Source organism: Trachurus trachurus (genome assembly GCF_905171665.1).
Source record: "Trachurus trachurus genome assembly, chromosome: 5".
In the NCBI taxonomy this organism is placed as follows: Eukaryota; Metazoa; Chordata; class Actinopteri; order Carangiformes; family Carangidae; genus Trachurus; species Trachurus trachurus.
In genome coordinates this window covers 7,748,839-7,771,611 of record NC_139896.1, presented here as the reverse complement: position 1 = coordinate 7,771,611, position 22,773 = coordinate 7,748,839, and the positions used below count along the sequence as shown (strand labels likewise).

General features: G+C 42.8%; 1 protein-coding gene across 1 annotated transcript in view; it reads left to right on the top strand.

Moving 5' to 3' along the window:
- The window catches only part of kif21b (kinesin family member 21B), a gene marked incomplete at its 3' end in the record, with an annotated part of 72,099 nt that overhangs the window by 7,267 nt on the left and 42,059 nt on the right, over nt 1–22,773 (top strand). Inside the window, exon 2 of the mRNA XM_083971062.1 lies at nt 21,626–21,848. Within this exon, the coding sequence (XP_083827188.1) occupies nt 21,626–21,848 (223 nt within the window). The remainder of the gene's footprint in view (nt 1–21,625; nt 21,849–22,773) is intronic.

Genomic DNA, 22,773 nt, shown 5'->3' with positions numbered 1-22,773 from the left:
TGTAATGAATTTGTGCCACACACACACACAGACACCATAGACGGATTATCATGACCACGGGCCCTGGACACAAACTCGCCACGGGCCCCTGCCTACACATGCAAACAGTGTGCGCGCAAAGGCGCTCTTCCCATTACGCACATAACAACACCGGGCAACACACAAAACACAACACAAAATTACTGTCATTTTAGGTCTTTTTTGCGAGGGGGTTGGGGGGGTTGTGCTCCCCTGAATCGGGCTCTACAAACACTGGTGCGCATCATGCCACGTAGCAATGGGATTGGATTATTAATAAGAGCCTATTGCACAACTGAAAAACTGTAAATATTGTAGCGACCCCGCAGTAACGTTCTTGTTATGATGTTTAAGTTCTGTGATTTCTGACTGACTGTCAATGTGTACGGTACAGTACGGGCAAGTAGGGTATGGTTGGATGAGGGGCCGGGGTGAGGGAGACAGAGTCCTGTGTGTGTAGGTGAGTTAGTGAGGAGGAGCAGATGAAGAAATGAGAGCTGTCAGATAAATGTGTGTTATGTTGTTGTAGTTACGTCGGATCGGACACGACAATGTCAATAAAAACGTGAGTTTACCATAAACGTCGGACGTGAAATAGCCGCGGAGGGGAGCCAGTTTCCTTTCTGCGCCGTTAACAGATTGTGCCAGATGCGCCAGAGCGCGCACCTCTGTGCCAGGCTCGCGCTCTGCAGCGGTTTCTCTGTTTATTAATTTAACAGAGCGCGAGAGAGATTACACACACATAACCAGGGGGTCGGACTGCACTCGGATGCCGAGTAACCTACTCGAGTATCGGCTACAGCCTATAGACTCACCAAAACCACCGGCTTTTTCCTGGTCTTCTTCGAGGAAAAGTCCTTAAGGTAGTCCAACACTCGGATTAGTCTGTCCTCTACGGCCACTTAGCCTACATAGCGCAGTTTAAGCCGTTTCAGCTTTTTCTTTCCTTTGTTTTCGTCTAGCAGCAACAGCTGATCCACTGAGCGCCCGCGTCTCCATTTTAAAAATGCACTCTATATTTGACCCCAGCGCACGTAGGCTTACGTCATTGTGTCATCACACATTACTGATTTATCATTTCTAAAGCATTCAATTGATTTTGTAATCATACTACATTTTCAAAACCACATTCATTCCAATATTTTTTTTTTATTGTACAAAAAAGAAAAAAAAAAACTCTGAAGGCCAAGGGCCCCTATTGGATCTGGGGCCCTGGGCACACGCCCACTTTGCCCATGCGGTAATCCGTCTATGACAGACACACACACACATTATGTGCTGCGTGTTTGCTTCCATGTCTGCAGTCAGTCAGTGTCTGAAGGGATGGAGTGTGTGTGTGTGTGTGTCTGTGTGTGCGAGCGACAGAGACCAGCTGGCTCATAATCACCTTCAGAGTTAAGTAGCTTAATTACTGCTGGAGTTGTGTCTCTGAGTTTGTTTTGTGTTGTTGTGTCAATGGAGAGAGAGGAGAAGCTTTAAAGCTGCTGACTTCAGCACAAAAAACTAAACGATGAACTGAAATTTATCAACTGTGTAATTAATTCACTTGGGATTATTTTGATTTCTATAAAACGTCGGCGTAAGCAAACAGACGAAGCATTTAGTTTAAAACTTTCAATAATTAACCAGCCGTTCTGTCACCAGGGTGAAGCGGTAGTAGCTTAACTGTATGTTGGACAACAAAACTAGGGATTCCCTGATTGGACAGTCACTGATCATGATTGACTGGTTATCAATAAAGCTACACGACCTGTAGATCAGCATTGATGCCTCTAGTCACCCTACAGCTTTAAAGCCGATCACCTGTGGTCAATTCAGCATGTTAGCATTTTGATTGTGAGCATGTTAGCATACTAACGTTAGCATCATATTAGCATTCAGCGAACAGAAAGCTGCTAGCACGGCTACAGCCTCTTGGTCTTGTTGATACCTGAACTTGTATTGGTCTTTCAAACATAAAGAAGTAAGTAGCTAGGCTATGTGTTTCTATGTCTTTTATTTTTTATTTATTGTGAAGCACTGTGTGATTTTTATCTGGTGCTAAATATAAATTAGTAGCTAGCAGTGTTGGGCATGTTACTTTTAAAAAGTAATTAGTTATAGTTAGCCTATTAGCTCCACCTTGACTTAACGGAATTACTACCATAGCCTACCCCTAAACTCCCGTTTATCTGGAACTAACATGAGTGAGTTGGTTAGTTTGAGCTTGAGTCACGTAGGCTAACGGCACTTAATGATCGCCATTTTGGCTACTTATTGTGGAAGGGAAGGAACTACCACGGTCCTTAGCCATGGTTACGGACCGTGGTAGCTAGTTCCTTCCCTGAATGCCGATACCGATGATCACCATGATCACCATGTTAACGTTACCCACCAAGCTAACACTAGCTGTTTCATTTTGCAATTATTTACGACTTGTTGCTTAAGTCTTCTACAGTGTAGACAATTTAGGCTAACATGCATAAACAACAAACATACGCCATAACCATAACAAGCTAAATGCAGCTGCTACAGTTCATCAGATGGTGATTTGGCAGCAACTCAATTCAATGGGCAAATGTTAAAATGTAATTTCTGGTAAGTGCACAACGTCCATATTCGATTTGAGACAACACTTCCCTGCCAAAATTTGTGCACTATGGAAGTACTGTAAGTAGCTAGTATAGTAGCTATACAGTATACATTACATGGAAGTGTATGGAGGTATCTGAATTGAGACACAGGGAATGTCTGTCTAAAATCATTGCAGCAGGATAAGCTGGCCTATACAGTGAGTGCACGAGCATCATTGTCTTGTTTTTTTTATCACTGTTTGCTTTATCGCATACCAGCGATCACACTCCAAGGTTATGGCCCCATTTCTGATGGCAAACACCTCTGCATGTTCATCTATGGAGAATACATGTTTGTGCATGCACCTGGCAGAAAGGATTGGTCTGCAGCCCCTGGCTGAGTTCACGAAGCAACACACAGACGCACACACGTAGCCTACACACTCACACATGGAGGCAGGCTACATTAGCACTCATGCTACGATGCTGTCTGACAGACTGGGAGGCTGTGGGTTGGTGGTAATGCTAACCCGCCCTCCAGGGAGGCAGACAGACAAGCAGAGTCATGGCAGCCGTCTGCAGCTCAGCGCCGTTTACTCTACATTGTATGTGAAAGTAAAAGGTGAATCCAGCCATTTACTGTGACAGCTACGTGTATGTGTTTTGACAATTGTGGCCTTAATATTCTTAAAATTATATCACCTCGGATACAAATAGAGCATGATTCCTAGTATTTCTTGTGTGCGTGCTGCGTTTAGGGTCCTTTGTGTGTTTTCAAAGCCTCTTGATCCAAACCATCAGTGACAACAAAGACGTGAAAACATCGGTTTCACATGTGTCAACAAAACTCATTACAGACACATGTGATTTATTCTGGTAACTAAGGGTCCTGAACCCTGGATAATTAAAAGCAAAACATGAACACAACCGGATCTTTTTTTCTTTCTTTTTTTTTTTTTTTTTTGGCTCGCCATGCTTCTTTGACCTTGGTCCTTTTATGAACTCCCTCCTGGGTCTCCCAGTGTAATTAAGTGACACATCAAATCAATTTGTGGCATAGTTTGTGGGCAGGCAGTTGAGAGAGTGAGCCTGACACTATCCAGATTATAGGTGCTCACATGCAAAAATTAAACACACACACTCACTCATACACACGGTGCCAAGAAGCACTTTGGCTAAAAGCTTCCAGTCTATCAAAAAAACAAATGTTATCTTAATGGGCAGTGCTTCCTCTCTCAGACCGTTGAACTTAATTGGAATCCATGCGAACACCTCCGTGACCTTGACGAGGCCGTCTGTCACGAAAATGTCGGAAAGGGAGGCTAATTTGATTCTTTGTGGAGCCTCCACCTCCCCCCGTGGAGCGGCAGCAGACACAGCAGACGAGTGGGGGGTGAGTGGGGGGTGTGGGTGGTAGGAGGAGGAGGAGGAGGGGGAGGACGGTGAGGAAGTGGGGTGGAGATTGACCCAGAATCAGCTCCGATGATGCGGACTGATGTGCCCCGGTAACAATGAGAGACTGAGCTCTGATCTGAAACTGAACAATGGTTTGTTTTCTTTGACGGTGGCCAGAAGTTTTCTTTTACTTTGCGATTGCTAAAGAAACAACACATTCATTTACATTAGTCATACAATTCAGTGTTATTACTACCATCAATATGAGTCATAATAATAATACAGTAATAATAATTTACATATTCATGACCTTGTGCATCAAAGAGCCTTCAGCCTGAAGTCGGGGTAAATAACCACCATCTGATTCTTCATGTGTGACCTGCTCAGCTCTCCTCGCTCCAAAGTCTCTTCTTACCTCCTGTTCAGTATAAAAATGAGGTATTTGTTTCGCGAAGATCTCGTTCCAAACTCTTGGCCTCACGCCTCATCTTGTCTTTGAAGTGCTGGCTTGTTGTCGTGGGACGTGGGGGTTGATTCATTCCTCCAAACCGAAGGACAATAGACAAACAGAGAGCCATGAGGCCACAGCGGTGTGTTTACTCAGGCCTCAAACTCAGGATGACTTTGTGTTTCTTCAGAAAATAAACTCCTCATGGACAAGGTGAGAGATTACAGCTCACTCAGTTGATTTATTTTTTTTCCTATTCTCTCAAACGCTCGTTCGTTCGACCCGGCTCTTTCCAGACAATGTAGGACAACCCCGTCCTTGAAGTCTGGCTCGGTTAAGAAAACGCTCATGTATAACATCGATGAACCAGTTCGCTCCAAATCCTGCTCCGGGGTGCGACGCTACATGCTAACACAACCAGTCAAACCAATGAGCACGGAGGATGTGAGCCCTGCTCTCCCTTATCGCCCGTTACCAATTGGCAGCAGCGCCTCGGGCTACGGGGTCGATGCTCTGTGAGGGCAGTTCATGGTTAATACGAAGGCTCGCATGAGCTGTGTGTCTGGGCGTGGTGCTGATTAAACAACAGTAGAAAGGTCGATAAGAAGAAGCCATCAATTTATTCTATAAATCAGATCACCTATATATTCTAAAATGTTTTTATTGTGGTTACAGGCTCAGATAGTTGGAGGAAATTGACATTGTGTATTTATGACATGTGATGTAGGGTTGCATCTACTTGCATTAACAGTTAATCTCTAGTCTCTGTTTGTTGTTGACACTAAAAATCAACTTTAATCATTTTCTTCTGAGCCTGTGGTCACATTTTGAAAGTGTAGAGTGTATTTTTTGTTTTCATGATAATAAATCCTCTCATTGGAGAACATGAAAACAATGAATATTTGGCATTGCTGCTCATTAAAGAAGAAACACTGTGACATGAGACAGCAGAAAATGATAATACTTGTTGTATACTGGGGGTGTATTTAACTGTTATTTGCACTATTGAAATTGAAATGTGCACACGATGATCTCCTTAAGCACAGACTCAAATTTAATCGCTCATTTTTGTGTGTAGCCTACATTTAAAAATATTTTCTCCTGATGAAGAACATTTGATTTGATCAAAAGTGACTGAATGGAGGTAAAATTCTCAGCGGGTAAATTCTCATAAAGCAGCCTGACAGATTGGTGAATGTTTGCAATTATTTTCCTATTAACTGATTCGTTAAACGACTAATTGATTCATAATAATAAATAAACATATATATGGTGTTAAATCCTGTGTATGTAGGTAGATGTGGTCATCACAGTGGCCTTGTGGGGGCTTTGTCTCTCACCAGGCGTTATACTCTGGGAGAACTGATGTGTGTGTGTGTGTGTGACGAAGCAGACGGTAAATGGGAGCGGCAGAAGGTTTGTACGGAGAGTCTGCCTGTCGCCACCTGGGTGAGCCAGCTGTCCACGCCCAGCGCCAGCCTCCTCTGACCACTGCCCCACTTCCGCCTCGCATGCTTATGAATGTTTCCCCCATAATTCCACACTTAGTCCGACCCACCCGCCTCCTTTTTACCTCGTGCATCGCTTGCTGCAGCTTCTCCGAGTCGTCCATGTGTGAGCTTTCTCCCTACCTTACCTTCCCTTCATAACCCTCTGTCTCCACTAAATCGGAGGCCAAAGGTCAAGACGAGCTAATCGCCACTCCTCCTCCTCTTTCACTTTTATGTGATGCCAGATTATTTCATTCATAACTAACATGACTCCACCTTGCCAGGGACAAAACACAGCCAGGTGCCCGTAGTTAATCCTCTGCCATCCCCTTCGAGACTGTTGGACCGGCCTACGACCTTCTGAGTGTGTGAGTGTGTGTGTGTGTGTGTGTTTGGCTGCCGGCCGGTTCGCCTGCTGTGATGTCGGGCCCATGTGGAGGATTGGAGGCTGAAGCGAGAGACAGATTTTTGTAGGGAATGGCCGGCTTCCATAACCCATTATGAGAGAGTGTGTTGCTGTAACACTCATGCACAGACACTTAACTGATCGCTATAAGAGCGCCGCAGACAGACATAACGGAGATAGGCGACTGTGATGGATCGCGATGGATGTGGGCAGCAGCAGCAGCAGCAGCAGACGGATGGATGGATGGAGAGACGGAGGGACGAGTAAGATCGATGGGAGGAAGAGGGACAGTTGACAGTTTTATGTGCGGAATCGGTGCAGACAGCTGATCCAGGAAATCAATGGGAGCACTGATTAAATGGGCAGCAGGACAGAAATGCCGACTGTAGCTCGATAATCAAAAACTGAACTGAGCCGGTGAGGATGATGTTACAGTAACTCTCCGACGATGAAGACGGCTCTATACTCACTGCTGAGGACATAAAACATGACTTACTACAGTTATTCAGGATGTTTATGATCATATTTGACTATATTCTAAAATATACCCCATGAATAAAATGTAAAATTTTCAATATCTCAATAAGAATTTGATGGATTCCTATTCAATTTGCACAAAAATGTACAGCCCATGTGGATGAAGCTTCACAGGGACATAAGAATTTACTCTTTTCTACTTTTTTTCAATGCCAGTGATCATTCTTAAAGGGATAGTTCAACATTTTGGCAAATTGGCCCATTGCCTAATCCCTATCATCATAGCAGTAGGTTCGTTACCTTTATTTGTCGGTGCAAGCTATTTTTAGAACGGCGGAGCAGAGCCGCGAGCTGCTCAGAGCTATAGGAGGCTCATGGTTTTTCTTGGTTTCTCTCATACAACTCATCAAATACACAATCCAACAACTCCAAAACGCTCTGGTGGACAAGTTGTGACCTGCACATTCACCACGCTATGAGATAATAACAGAACGTTACCAGACAGAGTTGTTTTAGAGGTAACATTCTGTTATTATCTAATAGTGTGGTGAATGTGCAGGTCACAACTTGTCCACCAGAGCGTTTTGGAGTTGTTGGATTGTGTATTTGATGAGTTTGATGAGGGAAACCAAGAAATCCCATTAGCCTCCGTAGCGTAGCTGCTTGCGGCTCTGCTTCGCTGTTCTAAAAATACCTTGCACCGACAATTAAAGGTAACGAACCTACTGCTATGACTATAGGGATTATGGCAATGGGCCAATTTGCCAAAATGTTGAACAAACATCTTCCATCCTTCTGTTTCATCTGTTCAGTTTTGTTAGTCACTAGGTTAAATGGGGGGTTTTGGTTCAGTTTTGACTCCGGCAGCCAGTGGTTTGCCACCCCTCCACCCACGCCGATCCACCTCGGGGGCTTCTCTCGTTTCATCCCACGGTCACTGATACGGCCCCGAGAGCTCCTAACCCTGAAATAGGCCAAGCCAATTTCCTGACTTCTCTGGGCTTTTTTTTTCATGTCAAACATGCGGCAATCTTTGCGAATTGCCATTTAATCCAGACCCTTTTGTTCTCGTTCTCATTTTCTATCGCTCTCCTCCTCCCTCCTCCCTCCTCGTTTCCCATCGGCCTCTCCTCTGTTCTGTTTGTTTGAGATTTGAAGAAGACAAAAGCAGACTGAGAGATAAACGGTTTCAAAGAGCCGTTAATCAGCTCCACCTTGACAGCTTTTCAGAAGTTTTTGTGTATCGGGTGTTCGCTGTGACAAAAGTCAGCGATCACGTGTCTCCAGGACGTTTCCACAGACTCTAAAACACTCACACAGGAGGAAGGATTGAATGAGTATAATAAAACAAGGGGGAAACCTGAGAGCAAAATTACCTTTAAGTTACTTTCTTGTTTCACATTGAAAGTTGTGTGGTTCATGGTGGTGAGTGACCACTGAAGTGTTCCTGTAGCTTTCCACTCAGAAGAGACAGAGGAAACGACCGAGACTTCTTCTTTATTTATTTTTTAAGGCCGTATTTTCCCATATGGCTGTAAACTTCTTTGTGAATAGTTGCTCAGAGTTATCTCATCCTGGTGGTTGCTATGGGAACGTGACCTGGATGTGCTGACAGTACTGACAGTGATAAGAGTGCAGCTGAGTTGGTCACTGCAGAGAGAGTCTGTGTGTGTATGTGTGCTGTTATCTCACTGAAGAAAAACAACACAAAACACACCCTTGACATGTAATCGCAGAAATGACACTCATTGTTTGTGATTTATTTTTACAACACTGCAGCTTCCTGTCTTCTCTTCATGAATGCTTTCAGATGTGACGTTTACAGTCTGATAAATAAAGAAGAAAACATTCATTCTTGTACCTGGAAATGCATGTGTGATCTGCACGCACACACACAGCTGTGTCAGTTGGGTTAATCCTAATCTGAATTCAGACAATGACAAAGCACTAATCGGAGGTATGGCACAAGTGAACAGAACAGAACCAGATGGATACACTGTGCTGTGCTGTGCTGTGCTCCTGTTTATGTAATCGCTGCCGGGGCCGATTGCATGAAGTTAATCTCCTTCAGAAAGGGAAAGGCTGCTCTGCTCTGTAAATCACGCAACAAGACTGAGACTGTAGTTTCGTTTATTAAGGGACAGTGTGCAATTACATTAATCATTTGCAGCAAAATGAAGAGATGGTTGCACCAGATTTAACTCACAGCTCATTTCCATCTGCAGTCCCAACATATAACATTTAAAAAATACACAGAAAACACAGACCACAAACTACTATACATAGAATGACACAAATAGACAATAGACAACATATAGACAATACAGAAACACAGTTTCCACATCTAAAAATGTGGTCAAGAGTCAAGTGTAATACATTTGAGAAAGGTGTACCCTATCCTATATGGTCAATTGAAAGAAAAGCTAAGTCATACATGATACAAAATATGACAAAACATTTTAAAATTCCCAAATTCCTATTTCACAAGATTTTAAAGCAGTACTAAAGAACTTTCAGTTTTGGTTGAGTTTGGCGGCGCCTGTGGACCAAAGCGGTAGTGTTTTGCCTGAAGGAAGACTCCATTTCCCATGAACACTAGCGTGAAGCCCTGTAAATATCCTGCATTAAAATTAACAGAAGACATCAAAACTAAGTTTCTGTTTCCAGTGGATCATTTCAAAGTGAAAACACAAACATAATCCATTGCTAAAGTGCTGTTTTGCCTGCTCCCTCCTTGTTGTGACTCGCGAAAGTGAAACTTAAGTGAGAGCAGGGTTCCTACCATGCTCCTCAAAGCTGCTTAGTGCCAGAGAAAGAGATACAGACCCCCTCAGACCATGACAGAGGTGTCATTCAACTTGTTGTAAGTCGATGTATCATCACAAAAGTTATGAAAATATTTTATGAAGGTTGAAAAGTTCCTTAGTGTTGGTTTAAGATAATTCCATAGATTGAATGCGTTAAGAGGTACTAAAATACATTTTTAAGAGACTAACTGAGTAACAAGTGCCCTGCTTTTAAGCGTGCTGGCATCTTTGGTTATCCAGTAGCCATTGTTTTAAATAAAATATAAGAGAAATTTAAAAAGTTTGTTCTGCTTTTCAGGGTTTCAGGCAGCTTGTTCCATTCTTTGATATGCATGAAAAGGCAGATTGTGCGTATGAAGTCTATGTGTTGGTGCAGCTTCTGTTTGGTTCTTTATCAGGCTGTAAAACACGATACTCTCCGTGTGTGTTTGGTAAAACAGAAGTGAAATAGGAGGAACTGACGATTTAGTTCTGTGTTGTTTGTTATTATGTTTGGTTGTTAGTGGTTGCACCTCGGACGTGTTGCAGCTGGTGGCTCTACATCGGTCTATACCTGATTATATTCTTTGTAGAAGGCAAGCCACATGGACCTGACACATCTGACGTGCACTGACATGCCTCCCAAAAAGTATAATTATCCATTTTTATGTTAAACTCGCACAACATGTTTAGTCAACAGTTTGAGGGGATATAGGATCATTTTCCCTCTCGATCAGCGGCGCTGAATAATATTAATGCATGAAACTGACGACCGTTAAGTTAATGATAGGAATACAAAGCCTGCCTGTTGATGAGATGTTCGACAACATTGTGTGAGAAGAAACCCTCCAGGTCCAGAGCTAAATGTGTCTACACATTCATTGTCTACACCATCATTGAACAAAGGAAATGAGGTGTGTGAGAGCGACAGAGGGTGCGATGACAGGTCTTACACTCGTCCCTCTGTTGAGTGCTTATTAATGAGTTGGATGACAACAGGGGCATATTAGAGTCTCACCACCTCCTGTTTGGTTCACAGTCACAGCCCATGTGCAGAGTGGAGCGGACAGCAGGACACCAGCATGGGGTGTGGATTTACAGGTTACAGATACACAGTAAAAACAAAAAAAGTTGGTTTTTCATCCACAGATTTGTGTTATTTCTGGAAGCAGCAGCATGGAGATACTGTATAGCCTATTTGTGTGCAGGCGGCCATTTTTCAAGAAGAAGAATATGCACAATGTTGCATTCACTGACTTGGCTCCGGTGCAATATACAGATACACCGACTTATTTTTGCCTACAGATGTTAGTATAGCTATCATATTAGCTTATTTCTGCTCTTTGCTGACTTCTGGCTGCTAAATGCTCCACTACATAAACAAAAAGCAAACTTTTTCTGTCTGCTGCCGGGCAGGAAGTGGACAATCTATATATATCTATATGCTTGTCTGCAGAACAGCTCCTCCTCGCCACAACATGTGGAATCAAAGCCGATCAAAGCGGAAAGACTGAACCAAAACAATGAGCTGAAAGATGCTAAATCATTTCATAGACTGAAGGAAACCTGCAGAGGTGGCTGATGATGATAATTACACTCTTTGTTTAGCTGCTTTGATCGGTTTGGTTTAAAAATAACAAGCACATAAAAAAAAAAACCCAAAAAACGCCTTGATGCTGTTATTTGATTTTCATTAATCACTGCTTTGTATGCAGACACAGTTACGTCAATGCAGATCGCTGCTCGATTGCTTTCATCTGCTTCACACATCCATATGTATGTGACCTTGGGGACAAAGCATGTCAGTGTGTGTGTGTGTGTGTGTGTGTGTGTGTGTGTGTGTGTGTGTGTGTGTGTGTGAGAGCCTCAGTGTGTGTCAATCTTGGAGCTCAGGGTTCAGATGAGTGACAGGAGGAAGGAAAGTAAAAAGATGAGTCGGTCACTCTCGGCCCTTAGTGTCCATATCAATGTGAAAACACAGATCTGAGATCAGCTCTCTCACTCTCTCTGTTTTGTAAAACCTGTTTCTATAAACACAAAATCAATCATCTGCCTCCATGAATGGGCTTTTTATTTACTTAGTATCCTCCCCTCCAGTGTTACTCACCTGTAGAGCCTTTATTTTCTACCTGTCAGTGCAACAAGTGCAGACTGACTATTGTGTCGTCCGTCAACACTTATTTGTTATTTGAGCTGCTGTGTGATGGGAGGAGGAAGAGGAAGAGGAGGGGGGGTGATGGTGTGTTTGCATTTAAAACAGCTGTTAAAGAAGAGACACAATGCGTTGCCGTCCGACACCAAATGATGGATATGTGTTTGTTTCCATTATTAAAGCGATATTTGATCGATGGAAGGAAAGAAAGAGAGCCGTAGGGAGGGGAAGTGCGGCAGCGGAGGGGAAAAGTCCACACCAGCGATTAGTCTTGACTGTTATCAGGGGGGAAAAAGGAAATGGAACAGGCTCCCTCAGCCACCTCTGTCATTCAAGCTTCTTTTTTTTTGTCCTGATGCTGTGTTTTCACTGGCAGCAAACTGAGAGAGAGAGAGAGGGGCCGAGGTGTGAGGAGGAGGAGGAGGAGGAGGAGGAGGAGGAGAGCACAGAAACAAAAGATGAGCCCGGTGGTGTTTTCCTGTTTTACAGTGGTGATGATGAAGCTAAAAGGATAACTAACAGTGAGAGAAAGAGGAGGGGGAGTCATGATGGAGAGAGGGTCTTGTTCAAATTGTCCACGATTGAGAAATCCAATGAGAGTGGATGTTGTCCTGCTGATGAATGGACAAGAGTTAAAGGAAACATGGAGGCAGCGTCTGGCTTCCTCCGCTGGCTCGGAGCCAGAGCAGAGACAACGGAGCTCAGAAACACTCACAGCTCCAGAGAATACGATTAACTCTGTCCCTTTATGTGTGTCTGTGTGTGTGTACGTGTGTGTGTGTGTGTGGGCCGCGTCTTTACTCAAGTGTTTACATTAGGGAAATGAGCTCTTTGGCTATCACCGGCCTTGTCTTTGAAGGTTGACTGAGCATGAACACACTTACACTTACACACACACACATAACACAATAATGCTCACACACACACACACACAGAGAGAGGCATTACTGGCACTTGCTGTCTGTCACTGGCAGCGATCGCAGCGGCCCGGTTTTATCGCTGCTCCGGGCTCGTTGGGAACAGATTTGGCGTTCGGTCCAGGCTATTTCCTGGGCCTGCGATTGGATAGCAAGTCAATGCTTTATAGTTTCAGGTGCAGATTACATGTATAATGATTGGGCATTTAGCATTGTAATTTACCATTCATATACACCGTGGAGAAGAATAAATACCATCGTACAGTACCGTTGTTGTAAATACAAACATATGCTGCTCACACACGCACATGCACACATGCAGCCAGTGCATGCTGGGATTTTCAGGGCAGTTTGTGCTGTGCCCAAGGAAACTGGACTCTGTTAAAGTGCTGCCAGCTGAGGGGGGAAACTGGGATCTGGACGCTCTGGTGTGTTTGTGTGTGTGTGTTTGAGAAGGAGAGAGAGTGCATTGTGAAAATATAATGGCCCAAGACCTTTTTCACACTACAACAAGAGAAATACCACAACAAAGCTGCTACACTGTCTCTGTTTAGATTTACTTCCTGTAGTATTTTATGACTTTTTCCTTTTTTTTCTGTCAGAATAAAAATGTAAGGTAAAAATACATATTTTTGGACTTTTTTTTTCTTAGAATAAGAACTCCCTATAGTTTTAGGAGTAATTGTCGGTGCACCCTAACCCCTAACCCTCATCAAACTCATCAAATACACAATCCAACTACTTCAAAACGCTCTGGTGGACAAGTTGTGACCTGCACATTCACCATGCTATGAGATAACAACAGAACGTTACCAGACAGAGTTGTTTTCGGGGCAAATGCAGAGACTGCTTGCTGAAAAACTGCCCCGAATGGGAATGCGCATCAGCAGTTTTGCATGAATTTACCTCTAAAACAACTCTGTCTGGTAACGTTCTGTTATTATCTCATAGCGTGGTGAATGTGTAGGTCACAACTTATCCACGAGAGCGTTAGGAGTTGTTGGATTGTGTATTTGATGATTTTGATGAGGGAAACCAAGAAATCCCATGAGCCTCCGTAGCGTAGCTCTGAGCAGCCAGCGGCTCTGCTCCGCCGTTCTAAAAATAGCTTGCACCGACAATTAAAGGTAACAAACCTACTGCTATGACTATAGGGATTATGGCAATTGGCCAATTTGCCAAAAATGTTGAACTATCCCTTTAATACTCCTGCAAAATATTCTCTTTATTTATTAGAAATCACTCTGATTGGAGGAATATACTGGGTGCTACGACTCTACATTAAGATTGAACGTGTCTCCAGTCCCAAAACACTGCAGATATAATTTGTGAACGTTACCAGGCGGAGTCGTTTTAGAGGTAAATTCATGCAAAACCGCTGATGCGCGTTCCCATCGGGGCCAGTTTTTCGGCAAGCAGTCTCTGCATATACCTTGAAGACAACTCTGTCTCGTAACGTTCTCATAGCGTGGTGAATGTGCAGGTCACAACTTGTCCACCAGAGCGTTTTGGAGTTGTGGGATTGTGTATTTGATGAGTTTGAGGGAAAACCAAGAAATCCCATTAGCCTCCTAGCATAGCTCTGAGCAGCTCGCGGCTCTGCTCTGCCGTTCTAAAAATAGCTTGCACCGACAATTAAAGGTAACGAACCTACTCCCAATTTGCCAAAATGTTGAACTATCCCTTTAATGACAAAATTGTATGATTTCTTCATTCTTTTCTCCCCAACAATCTACAGAATTATCTTTACGTTTAGCATATTGCCAAACTCTCCAGTGAATGTACTTTTAATACACACACTAACAAGAACTTGGCAGTGTTTCCTGATCTGAGTTAGATTAATTGAATATAAGATCATGATGTATTAGATCTTAATATGTAATAATAATGCAGCCTACAGTAAAGGGGGGTACGAGCCAGTGTCCTCCTTATGCCGATCCCAGAGGGTTGTGGCAGGAAGGGCATCTGATGTCAAATTGAAGATGTGAGTCACAAGAGACAGAGGAAGCTGAGGATGGGGTGAGGTGGAGTCAGATGATTTGCTGTGGTGGTGGTGGTGGTGGTGACCCCTGAAGGGAACAGCTGAGAAGAACAGAAAAACTAAGAAGAAGATTTAAAATAAAGATCGTTTCAGGGGCCTGAGGTTCCTGATCTGCTCACCTGTTGTTTTGAGGCAGGAGGAGGAGGAGGAGGAGTGTGTTCAGTATCTGACCCGTCCTCCTCCACCTCCAGATAACTCCACTCTCGGGTCACACATCAGTGACTTCTGTTGTTATCGGCGTTTGATATGCCGGCTGTTTGTTTCTGAGGCTGCTGCTAATTAGCACGATTGGGTTTGATAATCATTGTAAGAAGTGAATGCCCCTCAGAGCTCGTCGTGGATAATGAGTTTTTTGACTTTGTGCATGTTGGTTGTTTGTTTGTTTGTTTGTGTGTCTGACAGAACTGGGTTCGGGCTAATGAGTGAAGGCTTTAACTTTGCACCTCATATCCATCCATGTACTGTACCATCTGTTCTTTATGCATGAACTGAGTCAGTCCAGGTGTGTGTATGTGTTTGTGTATATGTGTGTGTGTGTTGGTTCTATGAGGGGCTCTATTTATTCCTCAGGGTATTTAAACCACTTTCCTATTAGTGTGCAAAGATGAGACGAGATAGACGCCTTAATTTGCCGCATCAGGGATCCACAACCTGCTTGTGTTTCTCTCTGACGCCTCCGTCTCATGCAGACACTTAATCGTGGTGTTATGGGCTATTTATAGCTGCTTAATGTTCTTTAGTGTGTGTGTCTGTGTGTCTGTGTGTGTGAGTCGTCTGTTCTTTGTGTGTTTGTGTGTGTGGTAAAATCGATGTTATAGATCTGATCTTTTGTTGGCGCAGCTGGCTTAAATGTTCATCCAGCTGAGCCACGGTGTGATTATTTGTGTATGTGTGTGTGTGGGATCGATTATTTATAGCCGTTCCATTTCTTCTCCCTGTGGATCACTGATCACTGAGCCTGTCATTGTTGCTCTTGCTTCTTCTTTTATATGTGTGTGCTTTGCTTGTTTGTGGCAGACGTGTTCACACGATGCTGAGGTTTGTCGAGATTCTCCTCAATTCAGACTTCATCCTGGTCTTTTTTTCTTTTTTCTTTTTATTTATAGTGAAGGGAAAGACGCAGGACACCAAGAGGAAGAGAGCGGAGCGTTAAATCTGAACACAAGCGTTTGGTTATGTAATATTTTAAGCTGCAGCCAACGGCTCAATCTATCAAGTAATTTGGGAATAGTATGTAATGTAATATATGTAGAATAAAGCGCAGTGAGCTCAAGAGATCAAACTATTAATTGGTTATCAAACACTGATTCATTTGGTGTTGATGAGTTAATCGGCCTACGTTTATTTATATGGGTTGATAGGAGCTAAATTACAGCAAAGAAAACAACAGATAAGCAAAGAACGACACTAAATCCCTGTCGACTGGAGCCACAGCTACCAAACAATCCCAAAATAACGGCTAAATCCAAGCTGCACTTCTCTATGTGGAATAATTAAGACATGAAGAAACCATGCTGCTGCTGTTTTGAATTTAAAGTTCTGGCAACAACTGAGTCTGTGGTCTGTCAGTGATCGGACAGTCAGTCAGTCAGTCAGTCAGTCAGTGGTTTATTGAAGATGACAGAGGTGGGAACAGAAATGCACTCACTCTTCTCTCCGCAGACACAGGGCGAGTCGATAGTCGGAAAGTATTTGGCTGGATTTTCTTTCTGTCTTTTTTTTTAATGGAAGTGATTATGAAAAGTTAATTATCATAATGGAGGAAGGACTGCTGATCGTGAAAAGTGGCGTCTTAAAGCCAGAGCTGCTGGATAATAACAGAATGTGTGATAAATTCCCACATCCTTCACTTTCTTTCTTTCTTTCTTTCTTTCTTTCTTTCTTTCTTTCTTTCTTTCTTTCTTTCTTTCTTTCTTTCTTTCTTTCTTTCTTTCTTTCTTTCTTTCTTTCTTTCTTTCTTTTCTTTCTTTCTCTCATCTTTGTCTGCTGTCAAGTGTTAGACCTGACAATCCACTTCACATCTGACCTATAAAGATCACAATCGGAGAGTAAAAAGGGCGGAAGAATGACCCTGAACCTTTCCCACAATCTAGCTGCAGCACACACACACACACACACACACACACACACACACACACACACACACACACACACACACACACACACACACACACACACACACACACACACACACACACACACACACACACACACACACACACACACACACACACACACACACACACACGCACAGACACACATGGACACACGATCCTCCTCTGCCACATTCAATTCATCCTAATTTGCTCAAACAGGACGTGTTCGGTATCTGTGGTTTTAGACACATTACCCTCAGAGTCAAGGTCACATCCAGTGATAAAAGGGTCTCATCTGTGTGAGAGCTGCTGCTTTTTGTGTCATGAGGTGTGTGTGTTTGCTGTGTAATTACTTCCTGGAAGACCCCTTCAATGCCCGAACGAGGTGTAGGAAAAATGCTCTCCTCAGCTCTCTCTGTGTGTGACTGTGTGTGTTATTGTAGCACTATAACAACGTGTGGTGAAGGGATTACTGTGAGTGTTTGTGGTGGGTGTGGTTCCTAATGCACGCTCTAGTAAGGACCCATGTGTGTACTGAAGATAGTAGAGTAGGTTTGTTTTTTGAACTGTGTGTGTGTGTCTCTTTGTGGTATATGTGTGTGTGTGTGTGTGTGTCTATTATCACTACAGCTGCTGTATGTGGTAGTTGGGGATTTCTCTGGCTTTGTATGGCTTTGTACAGTATGTGTGTGTGTCTTTTGTTGGAGCATCCCAAAGGGAGTTTCTACTGTGGTTTCAGTGTGCGTGGGACTTGATTTGCATCCCCCCTGAAGATTGAACAGTGGGGGGGTTTTAGGGAGGGAGGGAGGGAGGGGGGTTTAACATGTGGAGAGGTAGAGCCGTGCTCAGATACTGCTGCCTCATGGCTTTTTCCACAGCTTAAAGTGATTACCTCCCCACTGTGTCCACATTGTAACTCTGAAAGCCCAAGATTAACACAGCAGCCCATGATGCGACACATCTTCTGTTTTAAAGGGACATTGTGTAACTTCTCCTGTTCTCTATTCACGAAAATCGATTATTTTGTTCAAAAGTCTGTTTTTAATTAAAGGGACAACGAGGAGTTTTGGAAAAGCGAAGCGTTTTCACACTACATTTATGAGCCTCCGCGCACCGTGAAATTCTTTGACCGGCGCAAGACAGACTCATGTTTCATTCATCAAGAATTAAAGTCAGAGGTTCGAAGACGATCACATACCGTCGTAGTTCCGACCATAAACGGCGATTCGGCGGCGTTATTCTCATGACTCGCCACGAAACCGAAAGTAAAGAAACGCTGGTCGGCTCGCCCAGCATTTCCGCCACCACTAATAATAACAAAATAACGATAGAGACAAAACGATATATTTATCGAAAATGGGCCCATTAACAAGTGTGGGTAGCGTAGATTCATCCACATTAACGTGAGACTTTTTTATAACCAAATAGAAACTCCTCGTTGTCCCTTTAATCAGTAATCCCCCCCATCAACAAACTGAAGTGTTCCTTTCAGCTCTGAATTTGAATTTGGGTAAGCTCGGTGCTGGCTGCCATGTGGTGTCGCCATGTTTTTATGTTCAGTGGCAGCGTGACGGTAGGAAACCACGGAAACTCAGCGGAGTCACCGGAGCTGTCGGCTCAGGAGGAATGGAGCGTTACACTGATGCTGCATTCAGGTGCAGTCGGGCAGACGGCCGTCGGTAACAAACCAGATGTCATTTTAGTCACAGAAGTCGAGAGAAAGCCGGTAAAACGTGGGTCAGGTAAACAATACGACATCGCCATGACAACATATTGTCACGTGTATTGTTTTGCCTCGTGCTGACGGACCACTTGTTTACATAGAGGCTTGTTTATGTCGTTATGTGCAGCGGCTGTCGTCCGTCTGCCTTCTGCCCAATTTCACGTGAATGCAGCATGAAAAATACGATTGAGTTGCTTGCGATATACAACCGCAACGCTAGATGGGAGTAATTCCTACACAATGTACCTTTTAATATGCAGTGTGAGCTGTGAAAGCAACACAAGAACCACAGTTTTCTCACAGCACTGCACCACAACTAAAGACAAGAAAAGAAAAAGAAAAGAAAAAGTGTCACTTCTTCAGCAGCTGCATCTCCATTAATCAGCCATCCGTCGGGCCTGCGGGTCTTCTGCCTCCCCGCTCGCAAAAAAAAAAAACAAGTCAGAGGAGCGATCCTAAATTTAAATACTTGGCCCTCATTCTGTCAGCGAGTTCAAAGATGTTTTCCGCAGCGGCTGCTTTCATTTGGACTCATCTAATCGGGGGGATTATTTTACAAGTGGGATGTCAGGTGAAAAGCAATTAACTTGCAGTGAACTACAGTACCTGACAGGGACGGGAAGCCCAAAAGAACTGTGTGTGCAGCGGCAGCCCCGTGCGGCAGGATTAACAGCAGCTGTAATGATGACTTAAGAGCCCAAGTCTGCCTTATCATGGTCGCTGGCTCCACACTTGGCACTGGGCTTTTCTCAGAACTGCTCATTTTATGGCTCATCACTCAAGTTTCCGTTCACTCCCTGTCTCTGTAAATCAACTGTACAGACACACAGATGTGCTGTTGTTGTTGTTTGTCCTCGTGGCTGAAACAGATTTCATTGAATATCTTGTTTGACTTCTGTGTATCAGACGACAAATCTGAACCAGTGTGGAAGCTGCTTTCGGGGTTTTTGTTGAAATGTCTTTATTTGGATAAACCCCTTGAGATGTAGGCTATCATCTGGTTTTCAAGGGGGTCCAAACATATAGACAAACATAAACTCATCAACCAAACATGTTCTCAGCAATAAAGAAGAAACAAAGGACAAACCACAGTTAATATAACTACATTGGAACAACACTGAGACTGAAATAACAGTATATACTGATTAATATCAATTCAACAAATCAAAAAGAGCATGCATCTTCAGTGCATGAGAGAAGACAGAGCGTGCTTGAAGAAACCAAGAGAGGAACTGGATCTGATATTAGCAGGAAGGTTATTCCAATCTGCTGTAGGGACTTGGTACAAACCTGTGATTAAAGATGGTGCATTATGTCACTTGTTTTATTTACGTATCTAAGTAACAAATACAGATTTGTGTTTACGTTACCATATTTTCTCTGTGAAAGTATTTGCAAATCCAAATGTTGCAGCCAGCCAGCCAGGTGCTTTGGAAGGTTTCACTTCAGTCCTGCAGAGAGAAGAACATACAGTACAGCGAGCACACTATTTGGGTTACTTTGAATTTAGTATGCAGTAGAGGCTCTAGCCCACTTAGCTATTCACACTCTGCTCAATAGAGAGAAATGATATGCATGTATTTACAGCTCTAAATCTGAGCTCAAAACACCTACACCAACTTAACTTAACCCACAGCCTACAGCCTGGTCTTGCAGGGATGTTTAAAGCCTTTTGTGGCTCCACAGCAGGCGCTCCGGTCTGTGTCGACTGTTATGTGGCTGAGAAAAGTGTCGTTGCGGAGTTCGACACCCAAACATAATCTCTGTTGGAGCAACAAAAGGCAATGCTAGTATAACACTCCTGAATCTGTGCCATTAAGTCAGATAGTTTGCTTCTGTTGCAGTGGTTTTGATCCTTTTTTTAAAAAGCCGTCCATTGTCAGGTTGCACAATCAAAGTGCAACGCTAAACTGAGTCACAGCAATATGTTCGACCAGTTTCATTGTGGTGTGAAGACATTGTTGTAGAAACAGTAGAAAACACTATTACAAAGGATTATCCCGCCAAAGCCGTGTCTTGACAGCTACATGAATAATACGGTGCTTTTTTTTAAAACCACATCTATTAAATAGATTTATTATTTCACAGGCTTGGTTTAGATGTGGAACGTCTTTTCCCATTGACTTCATAACAATGCTCTCACATCTCTCATGGTTTCTTGTTTATGCGTGTGAAATTATAATGAGGTCAAAGTGGAGCACGTGCAGTCTGTGGATCAGATTGTCATACATGATCTACACGCTGCATTAAAATATTAAAACACAGACAGTGGCCTCTCTGCTGAGCTGTGTGACCACACTCTTACACCACTATTGCTGTGTTTCTTCTTCTTATGTGTCATATTATTCATCTTCGCTACCAGATTTTGATTTGTTACTTGTACAGTTTTGAGAGTTTTACACCAAAATGTGCAGCTTGATAGGGATCGGTGTGCTATATTTCCTTGGCAATATACACATTTTTACTCTTGTTGCAAAGAATTGCGAAACATTTCTCATAGACAATGAATAGAAGGATAGAAAACATCTAATAAAAAATATATATATGTGGTAACAGTTAGGATATTTAAGTTGTAAGCCTGAGTATTATTCCCTATTTTCTTGTCTTTACTTGTAACAAATTTGGTTTTTGAATATGTTCTTCTTGGGTGAGGTTTTCATATGAGCCCTTTTGGTTTTCATACCTCCCCTTTGCACATCCCATTTATAATGATTATTCATACTATTTTAAATGATATGTTCGTGCAAAATGAAATAAATAAAGTTTGAGAGGTACAATCCATGTGAATCTGACTCGTGGGTAAAGACAGCAGGCCAACACACAGGTGTTTTAGACACAGACAGGTAGACAGATGTAACGTTTTGTAGCATAACATCAGCCGATAGCAACATTTGAACATTTCAGTTTTACTTGTAAAAACTTTATAGCTTTGTTTTGAATGCTACTAATATATAAAAACAGTTAGTTTTATTTATTATAATTATATTACACTGGAGAGCTCCAGCAGCAGAAAGGCGCGTGTACAGGATGCACCGCTGCAGCATGAGGGGTCAATAAAGATTTATATCCATTTTCCAGCTTCTATAGTTTTACATATTGTGTCTTTTCTCTCGTCTCCTCCCAGGATTCGTCCTCAGATGGCCAAGGAGAAGATAGAGGGCTGCCACGTGTGCACCATGGTCACGCCCGGAGAGCCACAGGTTCTGCTGGGAAAGGACAAGGCCTTCACCTACGACTATGTGTTTGACCTCAACTCGGAGCAGCACCGGATCTACCAGGCCTGCGTGCACAAGCTGATCGAGGGCTGCTTCGAGGGCTACAACGCCACCGTGTTCGCCTACGGTCAGGTAAAGACAGCGAGGCTCCCATCCTGAGTTTTGTAGTTATTTTTTGCACTTTTTAAATTAGTTCATCTACCAGTTTTTGTTTTATGAATGTGTTTTCTTACCAAGAAGAAGCCCGGATCCTCTATATACTGTGCATGCATTATGATTCAGATGAATTTGACAGATGGTAAACATAACTGTGTCACTGGCATCACAGTGAATTTAGTGCTAATGGGTATTTTATTCAGACATTCAGGTCTACAGTAACTTGAATTTTTGATTACTGATGTAAAAATACAGATAAATATAACAAATAGAAACTCAATGTTATTTCCCAGACTAAGTAGGGGCGACACTGGATTTATAAATCATATTTCAGCAGCTATAATCATATAACACACTGATGCAGCTACCTGATCTAAAACTGAATCTTGAATCTCGTATAATGAAATTTGTTTAGAGCAATCAATCCTGTAGAGGCTGGCCATCTGTGTGTCTCTTGTTCTTATTGGAAAACTGGTAGTGACAGCGGCCGCACTGCAGCGCATACTGGCTCCATTACTTATTGTTTATTAGAAGTGACGTTAATTTGGCATCCAGCTGATAATACATGTTCATACCGTGTATAAAGATATATTTCGTCTAAGGTGCCATGTTCATTTAGATAATATCTGATTGTGGTTGGACAACATGTATTTCAGACACTGACTTCTCAGAAATTAGACCATGCTGATCTTTTTTTCACTTCACTTCTATGGAAGTACATTTGTGTCTTTATTATTCAATCAAAAAAAAGTTGATTTAAACAAAAAAGATATTTTCAATCAAAACAAACTTCACTTCAATCAAAGAAAAAAAGGGTTTGAATGCAAAGAAATATTTGAGACCCCAAAAAATTGCATTCGAGCACTTTTTTTTCTTTGAAAAGATTTTTTTTGATTGAGGT